At 61.3% G+C, this 13,645-nt stretch overlaps 1 protein-coding gene across 2 annotated transcripts; it reads left to right on the plus strand.

Moving 5' to 3' along the window:
• The first annotated feature begins 135 nt into the window (after positions 1-135).
• Positions 136-12,284, plus strand: LOC111156061 (calcium regulated heat stable protein 1). Of its 2 annotated transcripts, none has more exons than XM_022516643.1 (4): positions 136-172; positions 7,746-7,910; positions 8,627-8,749; positions 10,458-12,284. In XM_022516643.1, the coding sequence occupies exons 2-4, from the start codon at positions 7,753-7,755 to the stop codon at positions 10,618-10,620; spliced, it is 444 nt and encodes a 147-aa protein (XP_022372351.1). In that variant the 5' UTR covers positions 136-172; positions 7,746-7,752; the 3' UTR covers positions 10,621-12,284. The 2 variants fall into 2 exon arrangements, with proteins under 2 accessions (XP_022372351.1, XP_022372352.1); XM_022516644.1 differs by lacking the exon at positions 136-172 and adding an exon at positions 6,206-6,242.
• Positions 12,285-13,645: the final 1,361 nt, after the last annotated feature.

Consider the following 13,645-nt stretch of genomic DNA (forward strand, 5'->3'; position numbering starts at 1 on the left):
GCCGCGTGCGCGCGCTTCCAGGCCGTCGGGCGGTCCGGCCCGCCGCCCCATTGGCTGGGGACTCGTGGGGGCGGGGCCTCGGGCAGCCCCGCCCCCGAGGACCACGCCCCCTCCCGGCCCCTCAGCTCTCGCAGTCAGAGCCGAGCTGCTGGCGAAGCGGAGCGTGTCGCAGGTAGGGGAGCTTTCCGGGTCCCCCAGAGGGGTGTGGCGGGGTGTCCTCTCCGGGACGGCGGGAGCGCGGACCGGACCTCGGCCGCCTTGTGGCCTTGTGGCCGCCGCCCGCATCCAGCCCCCTCTTGCATGGGGCTCCGCCGGCGTGGGGGTCCGGGCTGGGTCTGTAGGCCCGGAGGAGATGCCCGGGCCGCCGCGGCCTGTCTGGGGAGAGCAGGTTACTCATCCCCGGGAAGGGGGCGGGTGTGGCCGCAGCCGGAGGGATTTGGGGCGGACGTCCGGCAGCGCTTGCGGCGTGCAGGGACAGCCTCCCCTCGGTTTGCCCGTGGGCTGGACCGCGAGTGGGGGCCTCTCGGGGCGGAGCGGGGAGGTGCGCGGACCCCAGCCGGGGCGGCGGGCGTGGGCGGTGGGACCCGGGTTGCGGGGGATGTTGGGGCGGAGGGAGTCGTCCTGGCGCCGCACGATTGGCCGCATCTGGGGGAGGAGGAGCCGCGGGGCGCTGTCCGACTCTTTGCGCCCGGTTGGGGGGCCTCAGGGCGGAGCAGAAAAACTTCACCCGCGCCCACAGGCTCCCTCCCAGCGCGCCCCGCCGGCAGCCCGTTTGCAGGCCGGAAATGCAGCGCTGTTTTTTGATTGTTTAAAAGAAAGTCCCCGGCCCCCGCATCTTCTCTGGGGTTGGAGTGGATGTGTGTATGGGGTGGAGTGGGTGGGTGGGGGGACGGGGAAATCAGCCTGTTCCAGGCAGGGCCTGCGTTCCCCTTGGCGGAGGTGTCTCACGGCAAAAGAGGAGGCCTCCCGCCTCAGTTTCTCCATTTGTATATGAGTGGTATAACTTCTTTGATAACGGGGTGTGAGAGAATAAAAGGAGGAGGCTAACCCAGTCCCGGGAGAAGCATTAGCTGCTGTCGTATATTTTCTTGCTTTTTTTTATATTTGTCTGTCTCCGCCTCCAGTCTGGCCCCGCCAATCCTCTCGTCTCTCTGAAATCAGAGGGAACTTGTAAAAACAATCGGTTCAAATCAACCCCCTGCCTTAAAATCGTCCGCTGATGTCCCTATTGTCTAAGTCCCAAACTTGTCCACAGGGCTTTTTGTTACCTTCCATGGCGACCCTCTCCAGCATCCACCACCTCCTTCCTTCCCCTGGGCCTTTACTCCTGCAGGTCCCTCTGCCAGGAGTGACCCCCTCCCCACCCCCACCCCCCAGAAGTGACCCCTGTAAGACTCAAGGCAGCCTCCCCTCTTCCGCCAGGCCCTCTCCACCCACTTCTGCGCTCCGGCTGGGGGCGGGGGGGGGGGGGCTTGGTGGCCGCAGGTTCTCAGTGCTTGGCTGCCCATCCTCCCGCCCCCACACCCCCAAGTGGCGCCGGAGCCCCTCCAGCGCAAGAACAGGGTCCTGTAGCGTCGCGGAGCTGAGCCAGACCCAGCGGGGCCCTGGGGCGCTTGGTCGCCATTAAGGGTGGGTTCCCCCGGGAGGGGAACGTCTGTCTTTGTCCCGCGGAGTGGCCGAGCAGGGCTTTGGTTTCTGTCTCATCAGCAGCGACAGCAGTGGGAGGGATTATTCTAGATGGCCCCATGCCTGACAGTTCCCCCATTAGCGGCTCAGGTATTGTTGGCTGAGGCCATTGTAGCGGGCACCGTCTGCACCGCGTCCGGGGGCCTGGGATGCTGCATCAGTGTCCCGTTTGACAAATGAGGAAACAGGCGTCGAGTGGGGAGGTCACTTGCCAGGGGTCACAGGGGCAGCGGAGAGCACAGTCGGGCCTGAAACTACGGTCAACACCCCCCACCCCGCGAAGTCCGGGGGTGCGGGGAGAGCTGGAGGCAAGGATGCAATACGGGAATGCGTGACCCGAGGGTGACGGGGTGCAGAGTTGGCTTCTGGTTACGAGCTGACGGGGGCGCAGGGCCCTTGGAAGTGGGAGGCGCGGCGCTGGGGGACCTTCTCCGCCGGGCGGGGCTGGTCTCCGCGACGCCGTCGGGGTGCTCCGGGGCGGGGGTCAGGCGGCCACGCTGGAGGGGCCGCGTCGGGGTCCCCAGCCGCGGGTCCAAGGGTTTCCGGCCTCTTCTCAGCACTCTGGGGCCCCAGGGAGGTGGGGGGGGGAGGGCGGCAGGGCACTTTCCGGCCAGGGGTCTGTCCGCGTCTGTCCGCGGGCGGCACCCTCCCGCCTTGTTTGTGTTTCTGCGGCGGGCCCTACAGGCTCCGGGCGGCCGCTGGCCCGCGGTAGCCCGCCGCCCCCGGCTCCACTCGGCGCTCCTCCCCTGGCCTCCTCCGCCCCTCCCCTGCCTCCCCTCCATCCACTCCCTCCCATCCCGCCGCAGCTCTCTCCCGAACAATAGAGTGGGAGGTGGCAGAGGTCCGCCTCGGGTCCCCTCCCGGGGCCTCTCGCTTCCTGGGACCCCTCTGTCCTGCCTCCACGTAGCGGACTTGCCCCTCCACAGTCAGCCCTCCGTTCTGCCAGGTGGGGGCCCAGCTGGCCTGGAGGTGGGGAGGGAGTCACCGAGTCTCAGCCTCAGTTTACAAAGGAGGAACCTGGGGTGCCCTAGAGTAACTTTGTGAGTCATCCAGAATCTCACCCCGTCCACCCCACCCCCACCCCCGTTTCCCTGCCACCCTCTCACCGGGAGTTGACACCTGCCAACCCACTGGCTGTGAAGGGCGGGTCGTGAAGCCGTCCCACGCCGATGCTGCTCTGTTCCCTGCACCAGCAGCACCTGCCGCACTGGGAGCGCCTTAGGACCACCCCATTCCCGCCTTTCAGAATCAGAGTCTGCATTTTATCACCGTCCCCACACACTCGTGGGGGACCCTAAAGTGTGAGAAGCTCTCTGTGCCTTAGTTTCCCTACCTGTAAAATGGGGATTAAGGCATCTCCCCAGCTGTGCTGCCGTGGGCATGAATCTAGTTCAATTACATGAGTGCCCAGCGGTGAGCCCAACAGCGAAGTCGGTGGGTCGTGGGCAGTGGCCATCAGATGAATCAAAGTACAGCCTCACTCTTGTCCCCTTTCCCCAGCCATGGCTGGTTCTCCAGTGCCTTGCCTCCCTCCTCTGTATGGGCTGGTTCAGAGCCACCCCCACGTGCCAGCAGCGGCCTGGCCCTGCAGCTGGGAAGCGTCCACACGTGATGCCAGCCCTGGCTTCCCCCAGCCAGAAACCCATGTGAGGCTCAAGACACCCCCAGTTTTCGGTCTACGCTTGGAGTGGCCTGGCTTTGCCAAGAACCACACAGAGAAAGAAGCACCCAGTGTGATTAAACCCAGTTCTTGTTCCCCTAGACTCCCCCCAGGCCCCCGTCTTCCTGCCGTCTGGGAGAGGTGTGAAAGCTACCCAGAACGGAGTCTTGGGAAGTAAACTGCAAACTCCGTCTCACTAAAGTGTAAATGACTGAGAAACACTGTCCATGCTCCCCTCCCCGGAGAAAGCACTTGGCTCTTTGGCTTCAGACGGATTCATCCTTGCTGTGGTTGCTGGGTTCTCAGGGTGGGGAGGCGGGAGGTGGGGGCTTACAGGGGTCTGCAGGGTTGTCTGGAGTCCCCAGATAGGTGGGTGGGCTGAGGGGAGGTGTTGGGAAGGCCAGAGCCTGGTGCCTGGGTAGACTCTCAGAACCTAATATGAGGACACGCAGCGCCTGTGGAAAATTCCCAGGATATTTTGGGTTGAGGCCCCCTTCTCCACGCTTTCCGGGGAGAAAGGCCCTGCTGACATACCCTCCCCGAGGGCAGCCAGGGTGGGAGTGACTTCCTGGCTCCCTCACTTCTAGGACCTTGGGTCCCCCTCCCCTGGCTCTGGGCACTGTTTAGAACCTGGGGTGGAGGCTGACTGAGGGAAGGGGAGCGTGCCCCCTCCCCCCTTCACCCCCTCAGACCACCCATGCTCCCCTCCCCCGCTTGCTTTTGCTCCAGAACATTTCCCCAGTTTAGTTCTTAGCTGGGGGGCCCAAGGCAAGCTACTTGACACTTTGTGCCTCAGTTTTCCCATCAGCGAAGTGGGGATGAACGAGTAGAGCTGGACGAGGTGCCTAACTCCAGGACACTGCTCTTGTCCCTGTGGTTGTGGGTCTCCAGTCCCCAAGCGTAAGCTCCTGAGGGCAGGAATTTGCTGCCCTGGTGTCCAATTTTCCTGCGCATAGTGAGTGGTCTGGCAACTGCTGGAAGGGATGTAGCCTTCGTCAGAGTCCTCAGGGGCCCGTGCAAGCCCCCAGTGTGCTTGGGGGACAGACGCAGCCCCACCTGGTCCCCTGGTGTGCACACACAGGCAGTGACAAGCCCGTGCATGTGAGGACACACATATACGTGCGCACAGACACGTACATAAGCACAGGAGCTGTGACGCACCCTGGCCAGGGACATTTAGGCCACTGTGCTGCCCGTCAGAGGCCCCTCCCATGTCTGGGCTTCAGGCATCTTCTTGCAAACTGCTCCCGGCTGGCCATGGGGCGCTGTGGGGAGTTAAGGGGTACTGGGCTGGTGGTGGAGGGGGCTGGTCCTGGAGGGTGGGCCCTGCCTCCGCGGGAGCCCTGGAACCTGGTGGGAGGTGTGTCTGGCCCTCTGTACACCCTGTCCCCATCTGTGTGTGGAATGGGGTCGGGGGGTGGGCAACAGCTGCAGGGTTGGCTCCTGGGTGACTGGCTACCCCCTCCCCCAGCTGTTTTCCTGACAGCTGGACTCTGACCCCAGCCTTCCCCACACAGAGGCCATTCACTCCTCTTTCTCTTTGCCGGCCCTGGGGGTGGGCTGGCCTCTCGCCAGGCCTGCCCCAGCTGCCCCAGCTGCTCTCCAGCTCAGATGGGCTGAGAGAGGCGGGCAGGGCAGTGGTGAAGGACCCGGGGTCTCCCTGCACCCCCCGCCCCAGCCAGTGGTGCCCTCCGGGCCGGTTTCTAACACTGCTGGGCGTGAGCATGGCCGTCACCACCCCTTGCTGGACTGTGCTAACGAGAGAGCATATCAAGTTCATGGTGGGCGCCAGGCCAATGCACCTGGTTCTTATGCTGGTTAGGAAGGGAACGCTGCCCTCCACCAGCCCCCGTGCTGGGCCCTAGGGAGGTGGAGGGACCCTGTGCTGCCCTCAGGTTGCTCGCCCCCACAACCACGGGCTCCCATTGGCATCTCTGAGGTGTATTTGGGGAATCAGGGATGTTCCAGTGGAGAGAAAGGGGGCCCCTAATTTGGGTTTGTTTCATTAATTCAGGGGGAGGTGGGCATGGTAAGGGGCATGCAATGGACAGAGGGATGGATGTGAAGAAAGGAGGAGACACATGACATTGATGATGCCCTCTAATTTGTAAGCTGGCCCTCGTCTCCTGGCTCTCATCTCCCCATCCCTGGTGCCTACCACACTGCCTCCTTGCTGGCCTTCAGCCACACCTGGGCCCTTGCCAACCTCAGGGCCTTTGCGTAGGCTGTTTCCCCTACCTGGAAGAGCCTCCCGGTTTTTCAGATGGTTGACTCTTATTGTTAGGGCCCTGCATGTACCCTCATTAGAAAAGCATCTCCACCCACTTACTTTTTCTGTGTATTTCTTACCAGCCCTTTTGGGAATCTGTGATGATCTTATTTATATTCTTATCTACCTGTTTATTCTCTGCCTCCACATTCAGGCCCTGTGTCTCTAGTGCCATGACCAGAGGGCCTGGCACTAGTCACCTGTGTGTGGAGTGACCCTATGATGACAGTCACAGCAGTGGTTGCTGGCGGTTACTGCTCACTCGTGCTGGGTCGATGCTGAGTGCTTAGCGTGTACTCTGTGATTTTAGCTTCATGGCAAAATTGTGAGGGCAGATGTGCCTGACTGCAGAGGAAGGCAAGGAGACTGTGGATGGTGGGGGTGGGGGGTCCCCTGCCTGCCGCTGCTGTTCCCCCTGCTGTCCCGGGAAGCCTGGGCAGGACGCTCCTTTCTTTGGGCCAGCCCCCTTCCCAGAACCCCAAGCACTGGAACATTCCGGGACTCTATGACCTGTGCTGCTGGGTCACGCTGGAGCCCTGAGCCCCAGCCCAGCAGCCGGGACCTTTATGAGCTGGGGGCTCCCCGGTCCTCCCTGGCCACGGCTGCAGCTGAGAGAAGGGTCAGGAGGTACTATGTCACTTCCTCCAGAAGGCCAGCCAGCCCCCTCTCTTCCTAGCAAGACAGAACTAAGGCCAGACAGGGGAGTGTGGGGGGCTGTGGATAGAATGTGGGGGAAGGGGACAGGGGAGAGGTTGGGCCCTTTTCGGGGAGGAATCAGGCCTGGGTCTCGGGTGGCTTGGGATGCGGGCAGAGGGTACACTCCTGGGTGATGTAGGCCGAAAGCCCAGGGCCCGGGGCCACAGAGTCACCATCAGTGAGGGAAGCAGGGTGGCAGTTGGGGGTTCAGGGTGATCAGATCTTTGAGTTTTTCCCAGAGTAGTTGGAAGCCCCCGTTTGCGAGAGCTGTGTTTAGGGCAGCCCGTTTTCAGTGTGAAAACCCTGCGTGAGCCCCACAAACCTTCGGGACTGCTACCGCCCCAGCTCGCCCTGCGCGCCTGGGCCGGGTGAGTTCAGCGCTCCGCCGCTGCTGCCCTGGCTGTGGGGCCTGGCTCGCTTCACCTTCCCTGCCGTCACCAGCCCCAAACAGGTGCCCGGGGATGCCCACTCAGCTGCCCCGTGTTACAGATGGGGAGATTGGTCCCAGAGAGCAGGAAGGGATTGCTCAAAGCCCGCCGGCTCCCGAGCTTTGCTCTTTCCTGTTGGGCTTAATCCAAGGCCAAGTCAGAGCAGGTACCTTAGTGGTCACATGTTCAGGGCAGTGGCCACGTCCTGCTCTTGGCACAAGTGCCAGAGCCGGGCAGCAGCTAGGGAGTCCGCCGCCCCCAGAGCCCGAAGCCGGGTCTGAGCCCGCCTCTGATGCATGCTGAGGGTGACCATTGGCGTTCCTCGTGGCCAGTGGCCCAGGCAGGGCGCCTGCTCAGCGCCTGGACACGTAAGGGCCTCTGCAGTGGCCTGCCACGTTGGGTCCCTCGGGCTCGCTGTCCTGGATGCAGGCTAGAGACAGCCCCCGGGGGATCCAAAGCTGGGGTCTGTGCCTCTCCGGTTTGTGTCCAGAGTTTCTTGGAGGAGCACTGTGTGCTGTTCTCTCCCCTGCCTTTCCGCCTTCCCCAGGGTGCCTGGCACTTAGCGGGTCAAGTCTGCTGGGGAGCTGGAGTGTGACCTAGGTGGCTGGCATTAAAGCCCGCCTGCCCTCCCTCCCTCCTGCTCCTTCCCTCCCTCCATCCCTTTCATGAGTATTGACTCAGTGCCCCGAGTGTGCCAAGATCTGTGCTGCGTGGAGGGGACGTAGAGGGGACTGATGGCATCCCTGTCACGGGGCAAGTGGGCATTTCCTGGCAGAATGATGCCAGAGGGAGGCCTAGGACTGCAGCAGGAGCTGAGGCACCTGACCCAGCTGGGGCAACCCGGGCATGTTTCCAAGAAGGTGACCTCTATGCTGAGTGAGCCTTGCACCCCAGCCAAGAGCAATGGGTCTCGACTGGCAGATTGTCAGACACAGGGCTGGGGGTGCATCTGGGGGGCCCCTCCTTGCAAGGCATTAGCCCCTGAGAACCCTCTGTCTCTCCTTAGGTTAGCCATGTCATCTGAGCCTCCGCCACCACCACAGCCCCCAACCCACCAGACTTCGGTGGGGCTGCTGGACACCCAGCGGGCCCGTGACCGGTCACCGTCCCCTCTTCGGGGCAACGTGGTCCCCAGCCCACTGCCCACCCGCCGGACAAGGACCTTCTCAGCGTGAGTCTTGGGCTAGTCTGGTGAAGCTTCCTAAGATAGGTCTCCTGCCCAGAGCCAGAATCATTGTGTCTGGTCATCTCTGCCTCAGTGTCCTTATCTGTCAAATGGGGAGATAAATGGGTTCGGGTAAGGACTGATGGTGCAAGACTAGGAAGGTACCCTGTAAACTCTGGGGGGCACTGCCCCAGGCCCCTTGAGCCTGCCCCAAGCTGGGGGTCATAACAAATGGGAAATCAATGGGGTCTTAAATGATTGGGTGTTAACCGCAAACAAGCCTCTTCCTTTGTGAGACCTCGACTTCCTCAGCTGCAAAATGGGGACAGTAGCAGGTTGGCTACAGAGCTGCAAAGGACCTACACGGTGCCTGGTAGATCCAGATCTCGGGCCCAAGGAGTAGAGGCTGCTGTGATTAATAATTAGTCCTCGGAGGGATGCTCAGAGAGCTTTTAGTCTAACCACCTTTCCAGATGGAGAAACTGAGGCCCGAGAAAATTTGCCAGGGTCATCAGAGAGTGTCTCTTACTGGAGTCTGTGTGAATGGTTCCCATAGTTGTGTAGTGCACAACTGCACAGCTGGACATTATGCCCCTGGCTACTGCCTGGGGCACAGCTTTTGAGGGGGAGGTTCTGGGATGAGCTGGGTGTGTCCCGGGAGAGTGGGAGGCTGTTTTGGGGGGCTGGTGGGGGCTTCCTCACACTTTCCTCATCTCTGTCAGGACGGTGCGGGCTTCTCAAGGTCCTGTATACAAAGGAGTCTGCAAATGTTTCTGTCGATCCAAGGGCCACGGCTTCATCACCCCGGCCGATGGCGGCCCCGACATCTTCTTGCACATTTCTGAGTGAGTCAGGGCTGGTTTGTGTGGTTTGGGGCTGGGGCAGGGGCTGCCTAGGCCCCAAGGAGGCAGGGGGAGGGTGTGACTTTGGTGGGCGCTGTGTGTGAGGGTGTGAGACTCTGCCTGTGACCTGTGTGTGACTGTGCCTGGGGGTGGGGTGGTGAGACTGTACTTGGCAGTGGTGTGTGTGGGAGGCTGCAGGCGACAGTCTCTGTGTGTGTGTGTGTGTGTGTGTGTGCGCACGAGAGCTAGAGAGCGCATGTGTACACACGTAAGTATGTTGAGAACCCCTGGGAGGGGTCTGAGTGCCCGTGTGTATCTGGTGGATGGGGACGGGGGCACCCCTGGGAGCTGCAGGAGTCGCATCGGACCTAGGGCCTGGCTTCCTGCTTACCTAGGGGAAACCACTTGGTGAGGCTAGGGGCTGCATGACCCCTGTGCTCCAGGAAGGAAGGCTGGAGCTGGACCCTCTGCCCTGCCACTTGCTCACTGACGTCCTTCCTTCCTGTGTGGAAACCCTCGGGAGGCCCAGGGCGCGGCCCACACATTCGAGATCTCAGTGCTGGAAGGCAGCCAGCAGCCTGCGCTTTTCTCCCGCCTTCAGATATGGGGGGTCCCTCCTCACGCACCCCTTACCCCTGCTCCATTCTTTGGCCTCTGCTTCCCCCGATCTTTCAGTTCAGGCTGTGGCAGGCTGCGTCCTACCCCACACAGCAGACCAGGCCATAGAGGAAAACCCCGTTTCTGCAGGCAGGCAGGGCACTGTCCCAAGTGTCTGTTGGCATGGGCGAGTGATCCCTTCCGGATGCTTCTCCCCGACGTTCTTGCACGTGGGGCCTTCGCTGCCCCCTCTACCGTGCACACACGAGAAAGATGCGGAGTCCGTGCGTCTGACGTGTGTCTGCACACGTAGACTGGCGTGGACGTGTATTTTCATCTTGCCCCTGTCCAGAAGGGATCGGTAATGGTTTACAAGGATAGTCGCAGGGCACCATGAAAAATAAGTTAGTAAGGAGATTTGCTGGGAGCAAATCAGAGAGGTGGAGACACGGGATGTCTGCTTCCACGGCCGGAAGTGGGCTGCAGATGTGTAGTCCTGGGCTTCCGGGTGGCCGGATCCGAGAGGGAGGCACCATTTGCTAGGGGGGGTTCTTCCATCAAGACAAACCAGTTCCAAGAGCTGAGGGGGGTGTTCCTCTTGGAGGGGTCCTCAAGGGGGCGTCAAGATGGGCACCTCACTGGGACGGGTGAGATGGTGGCTTGTGCCCCCCTCAAACGTGAGAGAATCTTTCTGGGGCGGTCACAGGGAGAGGACGCTTTCTGGAACTAGCTTTAAGCACAGAAAGGACTTTCCTGAAGCTTGCTGAGTGCCTGGGGAGTCGGAGGGCAGAGGTGCACGCAGCTGGGTCTGGGGGGGCTCCTGGGACCACGGTGGGTGTGCCGCAGCAGCTTAGGAAAGTTGTCGCACCAGCGCTCGACGGTGACTTGTCTTCCTCTCTTCGGCTCGGACCAGCTTTCCCTGCCCTTCTGTCCCCAGGCCCATGGTGCCTCTATTTAACTGAGAGTGTGGGGCCCTGGACGGGCTGAGCCTGGTCTCGGCCTCTGCGTCAGGGGAGATGAAGGGGGCCACCGAGATGGGGTGGCCCTCTGACCAGCAGGGGCTGCGGTCCTTTCTGAGTGCGGGGCACTGAGTGCTGTCTCCTCACCCCTGCAGTGTGGAAGGGGAGTACGTCCCCGTGGAAGGCGACGAGGTCACCTATAAGATGTGCTCCATTCCCCCCAAGAATGAGAAGCTGCAGGCCGTGGAGGTGGTCATCACCCATCTGGCTCCAGGCACCAAGCACGAGACCTGGTCCGGCCACGTCGTCAGCTCCTAGGAGAGGCCGGAAGCACCCCTTTCTCCTGGGCTTGCGGGAGACTTTGGGGGGAGGAGGAGGCAGGACCAAACTGGAGATGCTGGTCTGCCGCTTAAGGTGGGGCTTCAAAGGGAGGAGCCCGTCGGTCCCTTTCAAGTATCTCCTGGAGGAGGGGGCGTGGGGGGCAGGCATGGGGGTGCTCTCGGCCACCAGCACAGCCTCTGACCATTGCAACAGTCTCTCACCATCTGAAAAGCATTAAAAGCATGGAAAAAGGGGTGCCCGCTGGTGGCTGAGTGGAGGGTCCAACCCCAGCCCGGGGGTGGGTCAGGCTTCCCCAGCCCACAGAGTCCTTTGTGCCCCTGGACTGGAGACTCAGTCCCCGGGTCCAGTCCGCACCAGGGCTGACAGGGGTCCTGCACGTCTCCTCGGATGCACTCTTACCCATGTGGCCACCTTCCTCGTGTCCATGGCCCCGGGCCCAGGCCCTTCTCTTGCTCCTTGTGGTTGGTTCTGGGCGGGGGAGAATCTGGCTCAACAGTGCGAGCAGGGGAGGGCTCTGGTGCCTTGCAAGTGGGAAGTGTCACTACTGGGCATCTGGGGAAAAGTGTTTCTCCGGGAGCCCTGAGCCTTCCCCCCTTGGCTCTGCCGAGCTCCACTGCATCCTCTCCTAGGAGCCTGGTGTCCTTCCGCCCTCAAGGTGAATGATCATTTCGAAGGCATTTCACGTCCCTGGTCCTTCAGCTGGTGGGTGGGCATGGGAGCAGGGAGGGTCTTTGTCTAAAATCAGACCTTTGTCCAGATCCATCCAGAAGAGAGTCAGTGGCTCGCTTCTGGGCCGGCCTGGTCAAGTCAAAAGTTAGAGGAGAAATGCACCTTTGGTGTGGGGTTTTCTTGTAAACTGGTGTTAAGACATGCTTGGGATTTTCTTCTTTCCTTTTTTAATACCGAAGGCTCTCAGTCAGAGCCAGCCCTGTGCGCGCTCCGCTGCCGACATTTCGAACCTTTGTAGATATTTGCTGTCAACATATCCTTGGGAGTTTCTTTGCGGTGGTTTGGTTTGGCTTGGCTCTCGTTGTGATTTAAAAATAGAAATAGCTGGGTAATAATGTTTTGAAATATGGGGCTTATGTGTAGTCAGGAAACCATGTGTCAGTGCAGGGAAGTGAACCCTTGAAAGCCCGGGGGGCAGACGGGGGTGTGCGCACAAGAGAGGCTGGCCGGGGGTGCAGACCCGGGAGCATGCCGGGAGCAGGAAGGCCCTTGTCGGGTGTCTGTCTGTGGTCCTGGTTGTCTTTCCGTCTGGGAAGAGCTTCCTTTGAAAGGGGTTGGAAGGTAGAAATATTTTGCTGACGACTGGTGAGTTTTTAAAATACACAGATAAGTGTGTTGACTGTGTGCGTGTGTGTGCGCGCGTGTGTGCTGGCAGACGGTGCAGTGAAACAGCGCAGTGAAGCGAGCAGTTGGTGTGCTTTTTCCTGGCCCATGGGCCCCCCCCCCCTGCCACCGAAGGGCCCCTGCGCCCCCTGCCTCCTGCTGGGTCCGCGGAGGCCTTTGCTGGCTGCGGGCCGTGCTTCCGGAGCTCCTTTTGGGAGGACGTCTGATGCTGGTGACAGAGCTGGGAACAGCATCCGGGATTCCTTCCACATCTTTCCTCCCACCAGCCGCTTCTCTCTCAATAAAGTGTGTTTTGTGCAAGGCTCTGCGTTGTTTGTGGAGGTGGAGGCCGCTGCCTCTCCTGTGAGCTGGCAGGTAATGGGCCTGTCCCTGGAGTGGGGCGGACACAGTCATGCTGTTTCATTCATTGTGCTTCACAGGCTGGTTTTTTGGGGATGGTAAGAGAATGGGACCGTCCCTTTCCCCTTAATCATCCTTCTCCAGTGTCGGGCAGGTTAGCAGTGGAATCAGGCTTCGTGACAACAAAATGCCACTTGGCTCCGCGGAAGCACTTGAACTTTTACTGTGTTGAGTCTGCGTGTTGAGAGCAGGGGCAGGCCGGCCGAGGGGAGGTTGGTGGTGGGAGGTGTGAAGGCCGAGGGCCTGGGTGTCCAGGCGCACAGTGGGGAGGTGCAGGGTGTAGGGGGACGGGGCTGCAGGCGGGGCTGCTCTGGGTGGGACTTACGTGTCAGCCTGGGAAGGCCTTGCCCAGCCAGTGTCTCCTGAGGGAGGGGAGGTCGTTTTTGACGGTGCAGCGTATTTTTACTGCAGTACTGGTTTTCAAAGTGTGTTTGAACAGTTACAACCAGGCCAAGGGACCTGCTGAGGGAGAAGCCAAAGCGGGCGTTTATTCCAAACAACGAGCTCTGTCAGAGGGCCGCACGCGGCCAGTGTCATCGGGGGGAGAACCTGCAGGCGGAGCAGGAATCCTGCTCCGAGAGAAGAGCGGGGGGCCGTGGGACGGAGCCCAAGCGGCCTGATGAGGCCAAGGTCAAGGAGCGGTGGTGGGGGAAGAGGAAACAGCCCTTGGAGAGGAAGTGATTCAAGGCCACCTCCACCCTGACAAATCTGCCAAGTCTTCCCGACGGGGCGCTCCCCATCCACTGGCTGGAGACCTTGCCAAGTGTCTCGCAGATCCTGAGCTCCCCCCCCCTCAACTGCCTCCCCCCCAGGATGGAGTGCAGGCACCTCCGTGAAATACTGGAGGGCCTTCCTGGGGGCTTCTCCCTCAGGAGTGCCCGGCTGTGTCCTCCCTGGGGCCGCTCACTCCAGGGCCAACCTCGGCTGCCCTCCTGCTCAGCATTTAGCTACTGTGTTGAAGATTCTTGTGGTGTCTAAGCTGCCAGCTCTGGAAAGCTGAGGGGGTGACTTACCCACACCTGCACAGCGGGGCTGGTAGTGCCTGCCTTACAGGCTTCCCGGGGTTCGTGGAGGTAGTAACAGCCTGGCTGGAGGTAGCTGGTGTGTGCTGTAGGGGCCATACCCCGCCCGACGGAGGAGCAGACAGGCTGAGATGAAGCCGTCCCGAGTCATGCCGCCGGTCAGCAGCAGAGCCAGCGCAGGGGAGGCAGGCAGAGGAGATGGCTGGTGGCACAGAGGCAGGCCCCAG

Source organism: Enhydra lutris, unplaced genomic scaffold, assembly GCF_002288905.1.
Source record: "Enhydra lutris kenyoni isolate GAN:26980312 unplaced genomic scaffold, ASM228890v2 scaffoldscaffold45, whole genome shotgun sequence".
Taxonomy (NCBI): Eukaryota; Metazoa; Chordata; class Mammalia; order Carnivora; family Mustelidae; genus Enhydra; species Enhydra lutris.